Below are 19,261 nucleotides of genomic sequence, written 5' to 3'. Positions count from 1 at the left end.
GAGATCGGAGACTCTAACCCATTGAAACCAGGTGGCAAATGGCTGAGAAATTGTTACAGCACCTTCGCTCATTAAGGCGCTAAGTGCTACTATCATTGACAAGTGCCCTGATGCATATCTCAGGCAGAAATGGGCTTCAACAGCAGGTGTTAATAAAAAACAGAGAAGAGAGGTTTGGAATGTGTGCCCTTAGCCCACGCTGGTTCTGTTATAGACTGTGGTCCTATGGCACAGGAGTGGACTAGAAAAGTAATCTGGAGTTTTCATCCCCTGGTCTGAAGTCAGAAGGCAGAGCTGTGTCATGTCTGGATATACAGCCTTCTTGGGTTTTATGGCTCTGTGACACTCACAGTTTGAGTTTATTTTCCTTGTTCTCTGGAACTGGTTGTTTCTGCCTTTCCCACTCCATCAACAGAGACAGTTTTATGAATATACTGCATCTCGATCAGTCTGGCTGCAGAGGGACTCACGCATTTCTAAGTCAGCGGGCAGAGAGAGCTTTGTGTGCCCCAGCAGGACCGGCCACTGTCATCATTATAAATGCAGGAGGCAGAGTGTGTCCTCCAATGATCCATAAATACCATGCATCCCATAGATGCAAAGCATTTTATTCAGTTAGGTGCTATTGAGGCAAAGGAGACATTTTTTTTTATCCCTTGATTTTTAGAGGTAAAGAGTCTGAATCCCCCAAAAAAGATTAGCTCTTTCCAAAGCCTCTGAACAGCAGAAAATCTAGGTTGTCATTCTCAGTTTTGTGTTCTTTTCCACTAGCCCTCAATACTGATGCAGGGTGGCATGCATTAGAACAGCACCCCCAAAACCTGAGTGGCCTTGCCCTTTTTGCTTTGCTGCAAGCATTGAAAGCTGCCAAGAGGGTCCTTTGAAAGCTCTCTTTTGCATTATTGGATTCCCTTTCAGCTGGCTTTTCACCTGCTTACTTAGAACCACCACCTACTGTACTCACGGCACTCCCGGGTGCTGTTTTGGCTTCTCGCTTCCCACTACAGATGGGAAGCATCAGGCTAGGAGATGCTCACAGGTACATCAAGAGTCCCATGAGCAACAGGCCAGGATGTGGCACTCGGCAAATTGCAAAGTGTGTCCACATCATCTTGTCTGCCCCTCAGGACAACCCCTGAGAGAGGCAGAGAATATCTTTTTTTCATTCAGTATCAGAGAAGACTACATTTATTGAGCTCCTTTTACATATCAAGGAATCAAGGACTGAACTGGAGGGATTTTAACACAGGGCAGTCCTCCGCTGACCCGTTCAGGGACTTTGTAAAATGATTAAAAGGTGCCCTTTGGAAGAATGAGTCTCCTGAGTGAGAGTCTCTGGGCCAGTGTTTGGATTTTAAATGCTTCCCAAGTGCTCATCATACTCAAGGAGTAAGAGGAAAGAATTAGGGAGAATCACTGATTTGGGGGCACTTTACAGCTACCCGAGGCAGGGATATGATGCATCGGTTCCATCCAGCCCCTGGGCCAGTGTCCACCCTGAGTGTTCAGCAGCAGGGTCTCCAGGCTCTATTTCTATGTCCCCAACATATAAAAAGTAAAAGACTAATCTGCAGGAAACCAGTGTACTGAAAGCTGAACTGTCTAAGATCTATTCACCTAATGACTAGCTTTGCCTAAATCTAACATTTGCAATTAAGGGATTTGTCTTAAAACCAATTTGTCTAAAGGTGCTTCCAACTTAATTTTATATTTATAAAAATTTTACATAAAAATCACTTATGGATGAGTACTTTGTGGATGAAAAGATTTCTTATATCCTTTGGGGTGAATTTTTCTGTTTTATTTGTTTTAGAATACTTTGAGGACATTTCAGACAAGTTTGCCTAAAGGAGCATTTCTTCAAAATTTTGTCTCAAGCAATAAATATTTAATCAGATGTTTAGCTTTTCCTACTGACTTGATTCAGTGCATTAGATTTCTCATTTCCTTCTTGCTGATTTTGGTATGTCCTATGTGTACTGTATGCATGTGTTAAACAAACAAGGAAACATACACCCAATACTCATTTCTGTTTAATGAGGCACTGACATTTTTGTGACACAGATGACAGCCTGAGATGAATGGATTGGGAATGGAATGCATGCTCCCCACTGTTTCCTTCCAAGATGCCACATACTTAAGGCAGTGATTTCCACCAAACTAATTAGGGAAGTTTGGGAGACTCTTATTCGGGAGGTCAGAGGTGAAGCCCAGGAATACAAACTTCTAGCAAGCATCAGGCCACCATTGCAGGTGGTCCAACAGCTCTGCTTAAAAGTCCGTGCTCTTGGGATACCCAGGTGACTCAGTCAGTTGAGCATCTCACTCTTTATCTCAGCTCAGGTCTTAATCTCAGGGTTGTGTGTTCAAGCCCCACATCGCTGGGCTCTATGCTAGGTGTTTGGCATCTGTTTTAAAAAAAAAAAAAAAAAAAAGGAGTTAGTGCTCTTTTTTTTTTTTTTTTCTGTTGTTTTCAGAGAACAGGACAAGAATAAGAGGTTGTGTGGTTTTCAAATATGGCTTTTTTTTTTTTTAAGATTTTATTTATTTACTCATGAGAGACACAGAGAGAGAGGCAGAGACACAGGCAGAAGGAGAAGCAGGTTCCATGCAGGGAGCCCGATGTGGGACTCAAAACCCGGAACTCCAGGATCACGCCCTGAGCCGAAGGCAGGCGCCAAACCGCTGAGCCACCTGGGCTGTCCAAATATGGTTTTTAAAAGACAAAGCTGGCACCCACCCCAATAGAATCCCTAAGAGGGGGTGGTAGGGTCTGCATCAGTGTGAGGCTAACACATCCCTGGGGTTGAGAATCATAAGGCTGCAGGAGTCCGGGCTTCACTAGTGGAGCCGAAACACATGGGAGGAGCCATCCAAATGCAGCTGGCCTTAACCAGCACAAAGTCGAGCAGAATGAAATGGAGGTGCTGGCCATCTGGGTCACAGGAGTTCGGGGCAGGAAAGGCTGCAAGGGGGATAGGTATTGGGTCTTCAATTGTGCTTTGAAGGGTGAATGCAATTTTGATCATTGGGCAGAGAGGGTGCTTCAGGGGGCATGTGGGACAAAGGCCCTCAGAGAGGATGAGCATGGCTACTGGGAAACCCAGTGGGGAAGCTGGCCTGGGTTGGCCAGAGTGTCCAGGGAGATGCAGGCAGGAGGTACCTGCTGGCGCTGGGCTGGGCTGGAAGGCCCGTAGCACTGCCTGGGGCAGAAAGTCATTGTGTGACCTCCAGCATGACATGTGCTTTAGGGAGGTGTCTGGTATGGGGTGCAGATGGAATAGGAGGATGGACTCTGTGATCCACCCTACAAGAGGATTTAAGGTCCCAGACTGGTGTCGTGGTCAAGGGGGCAGAGAACACAGAAGTTTGCAAGAGACAGAAAAAGCGATAGACAGAAACTCAGAATGGCAGACCGTGTTCAGCTAGCTCCAGATCTGTTATGAGCAGTGACTTGGTATTACGATGTCATAAAGATATAAAAATAGGCACAGAGAGTGACTACACATCTGGGCTGCTCAGGCCTCCTCGCTTGTCTACCGTGATGGGGATTACCAAGCTAATTTGCTGATAATTCTGATAATACTAAGCCACCTGATTTTAACCTTTTCCCCAACTTCCTCCCTTTTTACCAAATCTCCTGAGCTAAAAAATTATTTTAAGTAATTCATTTTTATTTCCTACCCACCTATAATTGATGACTGTGTGTAGTGAAACAACTAGAAAGGAGATGCAGGCAGGAAAAGAGAAAGGCGTCCTCGAGGACCCCTCCATCTCTCTTCTTGAGCAGTGAAAGTAACCATGGCCACTAATTTGCTTACTACCTCCTTGCCCATTCTGATACAATTTCTGGTGTCCCCTTGGCCATTTTCCTAGAGAAGAAACCAAGTAAGCTTTGCTGTAGAAGTGGTGACAGGAAACACCGTGGTAGAGTGTGTGCAGGAAGTTGTAGTTTTGCAAGATGGTAACCCAGGTAGTCACTGTTCCTTCCCAGGTAGATGGCTCCATGCTGCCCTCCTGGCTCTGCTTCCTCCTGCCCAAGCGAGTGAGCACTTACCTGGCTTAGACAGACAGCTAGACCTACAAAGGAAGGAATAACGGGTAAAGGTTCTTGGATAGAAACCCTTAACATTTCCAGACATATTGCATTTGCGCTACGTTTGCTCAAAGGCTTCTGAGAGCCAAAGGGATGGACCCTTCAGTAGCAGGAACTGGACAAAGGGGATGAGTTTCTGGTATCTCAGCCTCTTTGGAGTAAGCACCGTTGGTCATTCACCTGAACGTGGTTAGGTTACTTTGTGTCCTGTGCATGGGGGATGGTGACAAACAGGATGAGCCTTTGCGGAGGAGCATGAGGGAGCCCTGTGGTTATGACCAGTTGGCATTTTGGTGTTGGGGAGCAATCTTATCAGGCTCTCTGGAATTATTAGGCTTCCCTGTGTATCTCAGCTGTAGGATCCATACACCCACAGCTGCATGATCCTAAAATTTCATTTTATGCTCATATTCCACCCCCCACTCCCGGCAAGTATGTATTTCTGGGGAAGGTATGAATGCATCCCACAGCAGAGCCTCAGCACATCAGCTCATCCTGTAAATGAGTTGTGAGCCTCTCGCTCTGTGAGCTAGGCACCGTATAAGATGCTAAGGGTAGAGTGACCAAGTATCTGAGGTCCTTGTTCTCCAGGAGAGGAGCCAGCTATGTATACAGGAAGTGCCATTTGGTGTCTTCAGAGTCCAGTGGCATCGTCTGAAAAAGCAAGATGAGAATATGTCTCCACCACAGGCTCATTGTGAGGATGACATTGAAAAGCATTTGAGCAATATCTGGCCCGGGGGAAGGGCCAACCATCGTGGTTGCCACCGTTGCCATGGGCAGGGATGAACCCCACATCTGCAGTAGACCCACTGGTGTGGAATAGAAGGGGCGATGTAATGACCCGGGAGTGCTCCTCAGGGGAGGGGAGGTCATTTTGCAGTTGGATCTTGAAGGGGGAGGACAAAACAGGAATACTCCGACCCGAGGAGGGAACATGGCAAAGGCCTGGGGGTGTGCAGACATCAGGGAGTTTGGGAAATGCAGATGTTCTGGAGGGAAAGAGAGGTCTCACGTGTGTACCTTGGGCTTCTCTGCAAAGTGGGAGCCGCGCTCTGCCAAGGGAAGGGGGCCTCAAGGAGACCAGGGAAGATAATGACAAGCCGTGGAGAGAAGATGAGGGCAAAGGCCACCCTGTCATGGAACTGGGGGGTGTTGGGTGTGTGCAGGTGCCACCACAGCCCGGGAGTACCTATAGCAGCCCCACCGTGGTGTGAACAGCCCAACTATGGATGGGTGGGTAGACCAGCTCAGACCTCATGGAGGCCACCATGCTCAGACCTCATGGAGGTCAAGTGTGACCATGAAGAGATGAGCTGCGTAACGTGCAGACCATGGGGGGCTTGCCTCTTCATGGGGCAACTGAGCCTACTCTGTGACAGTGACTCTTCTTAAAGCATCCTGCCTAGGTTATAGATGAGGGAATTAAAGTTAGCACCATAGATGTCCCTTGTGGAGGGACACGCTGTTAACGGACGTGAGCCTAGGACTGGCTTCTAGTCCTGTGCCTGTATAAAGGTGCCAGATGAAAGGATATTAGCACGTTACAGTGGCAAAATTGCACACATCATAACGTATCCTAGGACAGGTCTCTTTGAAGTTCCATGGGTTTCCGTGAATAGAAGAATGGACCATCATGTTCATTTCCCCTTCCTGCTGCTGTTTGGCCTCACTTAGCCTGACAGCTGTGTGACAGATGTCACTAATGCCCCCCGAGGGCCCTTGAGGCCAGCACGCTTTAGGCAGGAAACGAATTGGTGGGTGCTTGCTGACTTAGCTAGCAGCCACCCTGCTGATGTGTTCAGTCGGTGCATTTTATCTCAGGGCCCATGTCAATGCCTACAGTCCCAAGGTGGGCACGTGTGGTGTTCTAGGTTTCTTCCCACACCCTAAAACTCACAGCTGCCTCTCGCCCTCCTTTTGCTGCAGATCCTGGCGCCCCTGTGAAATTGCCTTGTCTGCCAGTGAAACTGTCGCCTCCGCTACCTCCAAAGAAAGTCATGATCTGTATGCCTGTAGGGGGGCCAGACCTCTCCCTGGCATCCTACGCAGCCCAGAAGAGTGGCCAGCAGAGTGGGGCCCAGCACCACCATGCAGTCCTGCCATCACAGATCCAGCACCAGCTGCAGTATGGCAGCCTCGGCCAGCACCTCCCTTCCACTACCGGCTCCCTCCCCATGCACCCCTCCGGCTGCAGGATGATAGAGGAGCTGAACAAAACGCTGGCCATGACCATGCAGAGGCTGGAAAGGTAATTGATGGGGGGGGGGGGGGGGCTTGGCTAAGTGGGGGGTTAGGATCTGATCATAACCCAGGAGTATAAAGACCAGAGTTAAGAGCTTATCCTCACTAGGGGAAAGGTTTGAAAGTAAAATCAGACCAAAACCTGAATGTCAAGGGAAGTGTGGAAGAAAAAAAAATAGTGTTGCCAATTGCCAGATTCCAGAAAAGTCACATTTATCAAAAAGTAATATATATATATATATACACATACACATACTATAAAATAGTATAATATGTATAAATATATAAGTAATACATAAATATAATAATAAGTATGAATATGTTAATATGTTTAATACAAATTTTAAACAAGTATTTAACATAAACATTTGATATAAGTATATTAACTTATATATTTACATGTACATATATCTAAATACATGAATATATATAGAAAGAGGAACATATAACACATACTTCTATAAGCCTTAATATTTTTTGAAAGTATATGCATATAATTATTATAGTGGTTACTTGTCAGTTAGGAAGATGGGAAAGAAATTATTTGACTTTTATATTTCATATCTTTCCATACTGCTAATTTTTTATTTTGTATGTATTGTTTTTATGATAGAAAAAAAGGGGGGGGGAGACAGGGATGCCTGGGTGGCTCATTTGGTTGAGCATCCAGCTCTTGGTTTCGCCCTCAGGGTCATGAGATCAAGCTCCATGTAGGGCTCCATGTTCAGTGGGAAGTCTGCTTAGGATCGTCTCTCCCCCTCTCCCTCTGCCCCTTCCCCTGCTCACATCCATGCTCTCGCTCTCTCTCAGAAAAAAAGAAAAAAGATCTTTTGAATGTAAAATAAGGAAAGATGAGAGCTGACAGGATGATGGTGAAAAAGCAGTGGGATGGGAGAGGTAGAAAGGCACGCCCTTGTTTTTGCTGATGAAAGAAGCAGAGTACCATAGCTTGATTATTGACTATTAATGTTTAGCCACACCTGGTGCAGTTGCCTCTTTCACCAGAATCTGCCTCCAGTAGCATTGCTGGGAGGTCTGCAAAGACCCAAAGGACTCATTCCGAAGTGTGTGTGTGTGTTCAGATACCGCCCTACTTCTACTAGATTTCCCAACATGATCCCAAGGCATGTTGCTTCCCCTAATTTCCTAGCACAACAAGAACAAAATGTTGCAATCTGCCATGTAGGATGTATCTGAGCTTGGGACCCTGACTGCCTGTCCCAGAGTAGTGACCACTGTCAGCTGGGTCCTACAGATGGGAAAATCACAGTCTGGAGAGCCTGCTGGTCACCAGGCAGAGGGCCAGAGGCAAGATGGACACAGTCAGGAGCTTTCTGTAATATTTTCCAGACTCTTGGCGACATATTCTGTGTTTGGGCGAAGTGATTCCAAGGGAAGTAGTCGTTGCTAGGAATTCTGACTTGATTGTCCATTAATATCTGCCCTCACTGAAAAAAAAAAAAAAAAAGATGTCTTTGGACCCTTGCCATCCTTTTCAACTACTATTATTGCTAATAAAGAAGGTAGTTGTTTCAATTTTGGATGGCATTTTTAGTCTTTGATATATGTTTATTATCATCTTGATCCTCCCATGAGCCAGGGAGACCTAGTAAGTAGAGGATGCAAAGACAGGATATACAGTATCTTTAATGAATTGGAAACTCTTTCATCAATTGAAAAAGATCCTCGAGAACAGCATGGTAGTTGCTAAATACATGTCTACTTAAACATGCCATTTTAAGAGGTCCAGTGCGGAGACAGAACATGAGAGACTCCTAACTCTGGGAAACGAACTAGGGGTGGTGGAAGGGAAGGTGGGCGGGGGGTGGGAGTGACTGGGTGACGGGCACTGAGGTGGGTACTTGATGGGATGAGCCCTGGGTGTTATTCTATATGTTGACAAATTGAACACCAATACAAAATAAATTTATTAAAAAAAAAAAAATAAGAGGTCCAGTGGAAAATACTAACCAACAAGTGACAAACCGTGTTTCGATTCAGTCATTCTTGTATTTGTAGATTATTTCAGTTGCGTGTAGACCAATAGGTAGGTCTGTTGGACCTAAACCAGGTCAGGTTCTCTACTGAAATGAATCAAAGAGAACAGATGATATTATGGGGAGAGGGTGCAGGAAGGGGAAAAGCCTGATGTTGGCAGCTGCACCAAGACAATCCCATGTGCTTCGTGCCACCGTCGGGCTCTCATTACCCCTGTCTCCCTCCTCTCCCACTTAGGTCAAGGCACAGGGTTGTTCTGATAGACCAGCCAGGACATAGGGAATTAACATGTATATCACTCTGATAAGATCATCCTCCAGAGAGAGAGAGGCCTTCTTCCCAAACAAATAAAGATGGAAAGATTTTTCTGAGCATCCCCATATGGGTCTTCCAGATGCCCTGGATGGATCTGAAGCAAGGCCTCACAGGCCACCTTTTCATTAGTCTGGGATCGCCTTACTTTTAACTGTCTAAAAATGCTCCCGGTTGCCTATCAACATGACTTCATTTTTGTTCTGACCAAGTTTAACACAGAAAGAAAGAATCATTTCTCTCTTCTGGCAATTTCCAGTGACCCCAAAAAACACTGCAGGAAGGAAGAAACATTACCGAGCACTTAGGCATGCTGCCCGCAAAGCCCCTGAGGTCTCATGGAATGTCACCTGTCGGGCACTGGTGCATTCCTGTGGTCTGCTCCTGATGAAACACTGTAAGTCATGTGAAAATCAAATGAAGAATTAAGGAGCATTAATGCCAGACTTCGGGCCATAAATCTGAATAAATAGTCCTGTTATAATTGAAAGGGGCAATAAAGAGCATCCAGGCAACCAGCCCACTGCCTGTCGCAGCATTCCTGGCCATTTGTCTTCCACTCCCTGCAAGAACGGGAGCCTCCCGTGGGCCCCAGAGAGTCCACCCCATGGTCAAGAAGGTATGATTATTAGAAGGTTTCTTATATTAAGTTAAAAGTTTTACTTCTCCTAACTTAGACCCCCTCAGTTATATTTCTAGTCTTCGTTTCCTGTGAAAAGTTTCCAAATCTTTGAAGGTCACTACCATTGACTTTATGAAAGGCTTCTCTCTTCCACACCAATAATCAATAATGGAATCCAAATTTCATTATAATAACCATTTATTGAGGGGCACCTGGGTGACTCAGTGGTTGAGCATCTGCCTTTGGCTCAGGTCATGATCCCAAGGTCCTGGGATCGAGTCCCACATCGGGATCCCCACAGGGAGCCTGCTTCTCCCTCTGCCTGTGTCTCTGCCTCTCTGTGTGTGTCTCATGAATAAATAAATAAAATCTTTTTAAAAAGATAACGCTTATGGAGATAGTTTCCTTTTTTTAAGATTCATTTATTATTCATGAGAAACACAGGCAGAGGGAGAAACAGGCTCCCTGCAAGGAGCCCGATGTGGGACTTGATCTCAGACCCCCGGAATCACGCCCTGAGCCAAAGGCAGATGCTCAACCTCTGAGCCACCCAGGCTTCCCTGAGAAGGTTTCTAGACCCTTTACCATCTTGCTTGTGTTCTCCCAAGAATACTCTAAATCTCTGATTTGTGTGAACAAGTTCTTTTTCTTTAAGTTTTTTTGAAAATTTGTTTAAATTTTACTCAGTTAATATACGGTGCACTATTGGTTTCTGGAGTAGAATTCAGTGATTCATCTCTTACATACAACACCCAGTGCTCATCATAACAGGTGCCCTCTCAAAAGACATGAACAGAAATCTCACAGAGGACGACATAGACATGGCCAACACACACATGAGAAAATGCTCTGCATCACTTGCCATCAGGGAAATACAAATCAAAACCACAATGAGATACCACCTCACACCAGTGAGAATGGGGAAAATTAACAAGGCAGGAAACCACAAATGTTGGAGAGGATGTGGAGAAAAGGGAACCCTCTTACACTGTTGGTGAGAATGTGAACTGGGGCAGCCACTCTGGAAAACTGTGTGGAGGTTCCTCAAAGAGTTAAAAATAGACCTGCCCTACGACCCAGCAATTGAACTGTTGGGGATTTACCCCAAAGATTCAGAAGCAATGAAACGCCGGGACACCTGCACCCGATGTTTCTAGCAGCAATGTCCACAATAGCCAAACTGTGGAAGGAGCCTCGGTGTCCATCAAAAGATGATGGATAAAGAAGATGTGGTCTATTTATACAATGGAATATTCCTCAGCCATTAGAAACAACAAATACCCACCATTTGCTTCAACGTGGATGGAACTGGAGGGTATTATGCTGAGTGAAGTAAGTCAATCGGAGAAGGACAAACATTATATGTTCTCATTCATTTGGGGAATATAAATAATAGTGAAAGGGAATATAAAGGAAGGGAGAAGAAATGGGTAGGAAACATCAGAAAGGGAGACAGAACATAAAGACTCCTAACTCTGGGAAACGAACTAGGGGTGGTGGAAGGGGAGGAGGGCGGGGGTGGGGGTGAATGGGTGACGGGCACTGAGGGGGCACTTGACGGGATGAGCACTGGGTGTTATTCTGTATGTTGGCAAATTGAACACCAATAAAAAATAAATTTATTATTTTAAAAAAAAGAATTCAAAAAATAAATAAATAACAGGTGCCCTCCTTGATGCCTATCACCCAGCTAGCCCATCCCCCACCCACCTCCCTCCATCAGCCCTCCATTTGTTTTCCTTCATTAAGAGTCTCCTATGGTTTGTTTCTTTGTCTTTCTTCCCCACCCTCCCCATACGTTCATCTATTTTCTTCTTCAAATTCCACGTATCACTGAGATCATACGGCATTTGTCTTTCTGGGACTGACTTATTTCACTTAGCATCATACTCTCTAGCTCCATCCACATTGTTGCAAATGGCAAGGGTTCATTCTTTTTGATGGTTGAGTAATATTACACTGCATCTTCTTTATCCATTCATCAGTCCATGGACATTTGGGCTCTCTGCATGGTTTGGCTATTGCCGATAATGCTGCTCTATATATGAACAAGTTCTTAATCATCGCTCTGACCTGAACTTACTTGGTGACACAAAGAAGTGACTTGTGGTTGGTCACTTACAGCTTTGGCTCACCAGATTTGGGGGAGGGGATGCAGAAGAAGGGAACTACAGACCAAGTTGATGCAAACTTGAAGAGTGCCATGTTTGTCCAAGGTCCCAAGATGAGAGCAGCCACGCCAGAGGCAGTGTCTATATCACAGACTGCCACCATCTAACTGCCGGGGTGTCAGCCTCAGGTACCACTTCTCTTTGCCTTTAATTCCCCATCTGTAAAACAGGGGTAATAATGCCACCGCCAACCTCATTAGGGCTGTTTGTGAAGAACAAGCGACTTCTTCCATCCAGCTCAGTCATCCTCCTTGGCATGCAGTAAAAGTGTCCAAGAAACGGTAGCAAGTGTTAAGCCAAATTATATACAAATTCACCTTCAGTGCCCCTGAAGGGCATATTACAAACAAGTTTGATCCAGTGTCGGAGATTTTGCTTGTGTCAGTTTCCTGAAATGACATGGTCTTCATTTGTTTCCCTTCCTGATGATTCATCTCTTCTTTGAAAGTGACATTTTCTCATTTCAGTTATCATGCAATTTTTAATATCTTCAATAAGCTCTATGATCTAATTGACATAAATCTGGGAATTCAGACTTAAAAATCCTAATCAGCCACTCATTTTCTTTCTCATCTTAATTCAACCTATCAGTTCCCTGTGCTCTGGCTTCCCTGTTAGTAAAATGAAGATGGGGTATGTATCCTTGTTGACCCTGAAGGAATTTGGGGGTGATTCTTAAGGGAATACACCTTAAAGAAAGAAGTCCTTCTTAATTAAAAGGGAAATTCAAACTTCTAGTTGCTCAGGCCAGAAATCGTGGGCTCACTCTTGACACTCTTCTTTCTCTTGGACCTCATGTCCGCTGGGTTGGCAAAAGCTCTTGGGTGTGCATGGAGGATGTGTCTTGGATGAGCCATTTTCCACCAGCCTGATCTTCTGCTTCCACTCCTGCCCCTTCAGTCAAACGGACAATGTGTAACAAAACTCGGGTCATGGTTGCTTTGGTTTCCTATAGCAGCCATAACAAAGTACCACAGACTGGGTGGCTTAAACAATAGGAATTTATGTTCTCACAGCTCCAGAGACTGGAAATCCAAGAACAAATATGTCAGCAGTATTGCTTTCCCCTAAAGCCTCTCTCCTTGGCTCGTAGATGGGTAGATGGGGCCTGGGGCATTCACATGGTCTTCCCTCTGTATGTGTCTGTGTCCTAATCTCCTGCTCTTAGAAGAATACCAGTCATTTGGTTAGAACCACCCTCGCCCCCATGACCTCGTCTTACTCAGTCGCTCTTCTAAAGACACTATCTCCAGATGCATTCTGTGGGTCTGAAGTACTGGGATTAGAATTTAAACACATGAATTTTGAGGGAGACATGATAACCCATAACAATGACTGTGCCCAAAATGTTCCTTTGGCCTTCCAATGCACTTATGAGTATAAAGCAAAGCAGAGGAGCATGGCATGGACCTTCTGTCCTCTCCCTGACTTGTTATCTGCACTGCCCACTCTCTCCTACCAAAAAGGCCCTCTTGCTTTCTCACAGCCTTCGACATGCCAGATACCCTCTGAAAAAGGGCCTTTGTACCTTCCCTCGCTAGACTGCTCTTCCCTCGCATATCCTCAGGGCTCCCTCCCTCCCCTTCCTTGGGCCTGTACTCTGTTGTCGCTTCCTCAGTGAGGCCCTCCCTAATCCCCCTACTTAATGCTACAATCCTCCTAGTTACACAGCATGTTCTCCAGCTCCCCTTCATTCTTTTTGTAGCATTTTTCCCCACCTAGCATTCTGTATTGCTTGCTTTTCATTTTGCTTATTGCTCTTCTCACCTAATAGAATATACTGTCCACAGAGATGAGAACTGTTTTATTCAGGCTTGTATCCAAAGTGCCTAGAATAGGGCCTGGCTTACAGGCACTAGGTGCTTAATAAACATTTGAGTAAATAAACAGATATGTGAATGAATGAATATAGAGGCCTCAGTAGCCACTATGGTTGGATTGTTAATCTCTTCCCTGTTGATGGATATTTAGAGTGGTCCTGATGTTCTTTGTCACTGTTAAGCTTAGAGTTCTCACAAGACACACGTTACATAAATTCTAAGTGATGATGTGGAGAATGTGTCTTTAACCTTTTTTATTTTTCTCATAACCCTAAAATCTTGGACATTCCCTCTGTATAGAATGCACCCTCCTCTCCTCCACCATCCACTCCACCTTGTTTTGCAAAGCAAAATTCTGCTTATTTTTCAAGAAATACTGTGTCCTCCTTGACCACTTCTCAGATTCCCAGAGGAAGCTCTGCCTCCTTCTGGGCTGCCTCTGTCTCCACACACTACCTCATGTTGTGCATTTCTCTGTATATTCTCTCTTAGAGGTGGGTGGGCACCATCCTTGTCTTCCCACTCAACGCTAGTCCATCACAGGACCTGTCATGTAGGAAGTACTCAGTAAACATTTATTAAATGAATGTGATTAAAAGTTCTTCTGATCTTTGAATAGAAAGGTATTTTAATCTGATGTTTAATGTTTAATTAGAAATTCCCTTAATTATAGAAACAAGCTTTAGCTGTGGATACACTCCCAACCCCATGGTTGAGCTGTGTGAATTCTGTTTTTGTAGATATTAGAAACAAAGTAAAAGTGTCTTCCTTTAAAGTTTAACACAGGTCTTTGTCACATTGAATAGTATCAGACTTGAGTTCAAGATATTGTAATGTTGATTAGGAACTTTACTCACGGAAGTTCATTGTCCCTTCATTTAATTCTCTTGTACTGTATTCATTGTACATGATAAAATGGGGGAAGTGACCATCCATGGCTCTTCTAGCAAACTGCTGAGGTGTAGGGTTTCATACTGGATCATCCAGCTGTCTTCAGTATCCTCAGGTTTTAACTTAACTTTCAGAATTTTGAGAATTTATAGGGACCTGAAAAATCAGCACAAGCAGATGAAAGGTGGATGAGGGGGCATCCTGACAGATTAGAGGAAGGGGAGTATATTAGCATGGCAGGAATAATTGAAATCTGGGGAGTATATTAGCATGGCAGGAATAATTGAAATCTCTGGATTGAAACTAAAACAAAAAAAATTTTTTTAAATAAAATAGAACAAAAAAAATTCACATTTTTGTTCCTATTATTGCTCATATGTATCAATAATTGATATTTTTAATACTGTTTTATTTTCACCTATGGGTTTTGGTTTAGGGAATTTTAAGAACCATACATTTAGTTCTACAGAGATGCATTTACTTACTACATATGGGTCTTAAAGTGGACAAGTAAACACATCTCTAATACATTTACTTTTCCTCCACTTTTTCCTACCCTCCAATCCCTCAACTGCTAGAATAGGAAAGCTGCAGTATTTAAAAAGGAAGGTGCCTGTGTTTCCTTAGTATCTGTAAGATCAGTTAGCAGTTTTTTATGGAGCACCTTTTCTGGACCAGGCTCTGTGCTTGACACTGGCAACACAGCAGCGAACCAGGTATGGAGGGCTGCTGGCCCCAGTGGGTCATGGAGTCTGTGGGCAGAATAAACCGGGTGAGTCAGTCCCAGTAAGAGTTCAGAGAGGGGGACAGCTTGAGACATGGGATTCAAGATGGGCTTCTCTGGAGAGCTACATTTCAACTGAAATCCAAAAGATGGGAATAATCAGATGAAAAGAGAGAAAGGAAATGAGAGAATGTTCTAGGCAGATGAGAGGAAGGAGTGGTGAGATTTTTGTGAAAAGGAAGTTGACAGTTACTCCCCAAGTTCATAGAGGACCAATCATTGAGAATGAGAGAAATAACAGAAGACTGTCATCTGACATAAAAAAGAACCCAGGAGCCACTGGAGAGAAGATGCTGGAGGTCTTCAAGAAAGATAGGCTAAGAGCTGTCTCAGATGCTTTACCTGAGTACTTCATAAAGGAAAACCTAACAGGTGAGATCGTCTGTCAGGACCTGTCCCAACTCTATAACCTTGTGTTAGATAAATTGAAGTAGGTTATTAACTCCACTGTGTTTCTAGAATTAGAAACATGTTTGTATGCCAAGCATTGTGGTAGACACGCAATAACATCTGTGGTCTTTCTTTTAAAATAAAAAACTTTTTAAAAAGATTTATGTAGTATTTTAGAGAGGAGGAGCAGAGGAAGGGGCAGAGAGAGAGAGAGAGAGAGAGAGAGAGAGGGAGAGAAGCAGAGTCCACACTAAGTGCAGAGTCCAATGCAGAGGTTGATCCTACAACCCTGAGATCATGACTTCAGCTGAAATCCAGAGTCAGATGCTCAACAGACCGAGACTCCCAGGCTCCCCTAAAATAATCTTGATAATTTTAAGTATGTGAATAGTTTATTTTATGATCATAATATCCCCATTTTTATATGTATATATTAGCTGGGAATTAAATTGCTACCTGTCAAGAATACTGAAAAAGGAATGATTTCAGCTTGGACAGGAGAAATTAAAATCTATAGCCCCGCTCCCCACACAGATTCCTTCAATCTCTCCCATCCTATTATTCCATAATTACTTTTAGACCTTCCAAAGGGCACAATTCATTTGTAATCCTAGTATAAATACATTCCATGGTGGCAACTACTTTTTTTCATGTGGCCTCCAGGATCACAGGAAATTCTAAAGAATAATTAGAATAATTCTTGGTGGTGAACTAGATGATTTCCAAGGTTTCTTGTAGCCATAACAGTCTAATTCCTACGTTGGCTTGTGTTAAGAATGCTTCTGTCTGCAAATCAGAGTGCTCCGTGATGATAAGCAGATGTGTATTGGTGCCCTGGCAAGAATGAAACCGAATGCCTAAATGTCAATTGCTTGTGAAGTAGCATTTGTTTGAAGAAGCTCAGTGTTTTGTTCATCATCCATGAAACAACATACAAATTTAAATGAAACGCATTTCCAGGGAAGGATTCTTTCTTACATCAGTGATCATGTGTCCCTGACCTCTGAGGCCAGAGCCGTCAACCTCTTACTTTAAGTCATTCTTTAATCATGAAGCATATATTTATCTGTAAGTGGCTCCATGTCGATATTGGTTTATAACGTAACTGTGATTCTGAGGGGCGTGATGTGATTTCAGTGCAAGGTGATGTCACTATGAGCAAGGCTGATGCTCCCCTGTAAGGTGATGAGCTAACTGCTTATGGGAAGGTTAAAATGAGACTGTACAAACTACTAACATCTTTTGAAATCTTAAGAAGATAAAAAAAGGAAGTATATTTTCAAAAGCGAGAGAATCTGCTCCTGAATTCCATGTGTGCATCGGTAGAAACCCTGCTCTTGCCCAGATTACTGATTCTTTTATCTTCTTGGAAACCGTCATCCAGAAAGACATTTCAGGCCAAAAATATAAAAATGCTATAGGAAGTGTTTTAATAAACTCATGGATAGTATCCATAATGACTGGTTTATGATAAATGGTCATTGCCCAAGTACATTTCTAGTTAAAACAGTGACCACCAACATTGACATTTACGAAGCACGCTGCACACCAGCGTGATCCTCTGAAAGAGCCTAAGAGGTGGACAGACAGGTCTGTCCATTTAACCAATAAGGAACCAAACTAGTGAGTGGCCCAGCTGGGTCTCAAACACAAGCCTTCTCGCCCCACATCCTGCCCTCCCGGCACCACCATCCAGCCAAGCACGACCTGAAACATCTGCTAATGTCTATAGATGAAGTTCTGTGAGAAAGACACCAGTGTCTGGCTCCTCCATCCGAACTGGAGAATGCTGGGACGGATGGCCTGGGGGTCAGACTCTGCTTATCTTTTGTTTTATTTCTCCCATCCCCTCCCTAGACAGGATTTCAGAAATGTGAGTCCCTGGTCCTTGGAAAGGGCAGAGGAAGGGTTATGAATGAATGAATTTAAATTCATCACCACTACTGGAAAGAAAGCAGCTCAAAACACACTCTCGACTCAGGAAGGTTCGGTGCCCTAATCTATATATAGAATGGCATAGTTTCCTGCTGACTGGAGTCCAACCCAGAAACAAAAGCTCTAATGTTGAGTTTCTTATCTTAGAAGGCCACGATAAAACACACAATGCGGGCCTGCTTGCCTAAAATGAAGCTGATTAACTGTTTTCTTGGATTTCAGTGGTTATTTCTGTCATTCTTCAGCCTAAGGCACTGCAATTTGTAGCATAATTTCTCACACATTTTTGGTCTCCAAGAAGAAAATTGTTCTCTCTCCCCTCTGAAAACTCTCTTTATAACTCGTGCACACCAAATTACAAAAGCTGTTCCTTTGGAAGTTTCATTTCATTCTCAGTGTTATATTGGTAGATAATAAATTTTCTCTGTCCTTTGAGGAAATTAATGTCTTTTTTAAAAACTTGAACAAGCTCTGCATCTGAAATCAGATACTGCCAGAAAGCAGTATCTCTTTATTATACATTTTTCTTCAGAAAGGAGGATAAAATGGTTCACAAGTATGTTTGAAGAAGATTAGCAGTTTAGAATAGACAGTGATTTTTAATTTCAAAACCTACCCCCGATTTCCTAAAAGAGTATCAGAGGTGTTTGATGACCTGTCATCCCCAACCCATGGATGAGGCCCAGTGCCCTGCCATGGAATGTGCCTGCTACCACATGACACAGATAAAGTCATGATATAAAGCTGTCTTGAAAAGAGACCAACTGTTGTCATGACCCTGAGTGGTTGTTGGCATTCATTTCTTTATGAATTATTATAGTAAACTGCCTCTCCCTCACCAGTAATAAACATGATAGGTAAGGCAGTCTTCAATATTCAAAGTCCAAGGATTCCTTAGAAACATGCAACTATTTCAACAGGAAGAAAATGTCAGAAGAGAAATAGATGGAAAGCTGAGGGGAGGGAGGCCTTTGTGTTCTCCACCTGTGTGTCTCCTATGTGGCTTAATAGAGTCAAAAAGAGAGTTGGATTTTCCAAAAAGAAAACTTGCTAAATGTTTGTCTTGATGGAGGTAGGACTGAGGGAACGAATAAAGCTTTCACATCCATGGATTATCTTGAGGGCATAATGAAGGAGAAGAGAGTTCAAAATATCTGCTTTTGCAGATTTGGGATTGCCCTTTTACCCTCAAGCTTTCAGAATTTTTGTTTTTACTTTGTCTGTTGTAAGTAGTAAAGTAGTAGGCATCCTGTCTTAGGCAAATTTTTGTTTATTCTTCCCTGTTGGTTCTTTTTTTTTTTTTTTTTTTCCATGAAGGAAGATACCATTTTTGGTCAATGAGGACGAAACAGAGTCCTCATCCTTGTGGGCATACCTCCTTTTAGGGGAGGAGACCAACAAATATATAATGTGCTGTGAAGTGGAGAAGGAGCATTGAAGAAAAATAAGGCAGGGAAGTGGGAAGAGTTGATGGTGAGGCCTTTCTATCCCCAATGAAATAGGTTAGTAGCGTGACCACAGTAAACCCATGTGTTCCCCCCTTTTAGTGACAAACACCCCACAATCCAAGGTTGGATTATTGGCCTACTAATTATTGTCTCCTCTCTCTTGTATCTTCTTCTGTCTGCATAGCTACTCATCTCCAGCCTTGTGCTACCCACACTAAAACTGTTATGCTGTGTGAGTCTAGAATTCGAACCTGCCTCTGTGTTCCATAATAGCCTCTGACCTTGGGGCTCTTCAAAGTAGAATTCATAGCAAAAGAGCAGTTGGGTTCTATGAGCATCTGTTATCCTTGCTTTTTGTTACATAGAAAGTTGTTGTGTTCCATGTTTTTTCTTGAGTTTGTGGAGCAATTGCATTTCATAGCACATATATGTACAAGAAAATCATAGGCAAAAAAGAAAGAAAGAAAGAAAGAAAATCATAGGCATTGAGGGTTCTCTGGGAGAGGACCGCCTGGTTAGTGTAAAGAACACAGGCCCTGGAGTCAGAAGA

At 43.6% G+C, this 19,261-nt stretch overlaps 1 protein-coding gene across 10 annotated transcripts in view; it reads left to right on the top strand.

Moving 5' to 3' along the window:
* PHACTR1 (phosphatase and actin regulator 1) overlaps positions 1–19,261 on the top strand; it is a 562,807-nt gene that overhangs the window by 487,023 nt on the left and 56,523 nt on the right. For all 10 annotated transcript variants that reach the window (XM_077886026.1, XM_077886025.1, XM_077886024.1 and 7 more), the window contains one exon: positions 6,026–6,347. In XM_077886026.1, coding sequence (XP_077742152.1) covers positions 6,026–6,347 — 322 coding nt within the window. The remainder of the gene's footprint in view (positions 1–6,025; positions 6,348–19,261) is intronic.

This window comes from Canis aureus, chromosome 37 (assembly GCF_053574225.1).
Source record: "Canis aureus isolate CA01 chromosome 37, VMU_Caureus_v.1.0, whole genome shotgun sequence".
Taxonomy (NCBI): Eukaryota; Metazoa; Chordata; class Mammalia; order Carnivora; family Canidae; genus Canis; species Canis aureus.
The sequence above is the reverse complement of the archived record's forward strand: the minus strand, read 5'-3'. Positions and strand labels throughout refer to the sequence as shown.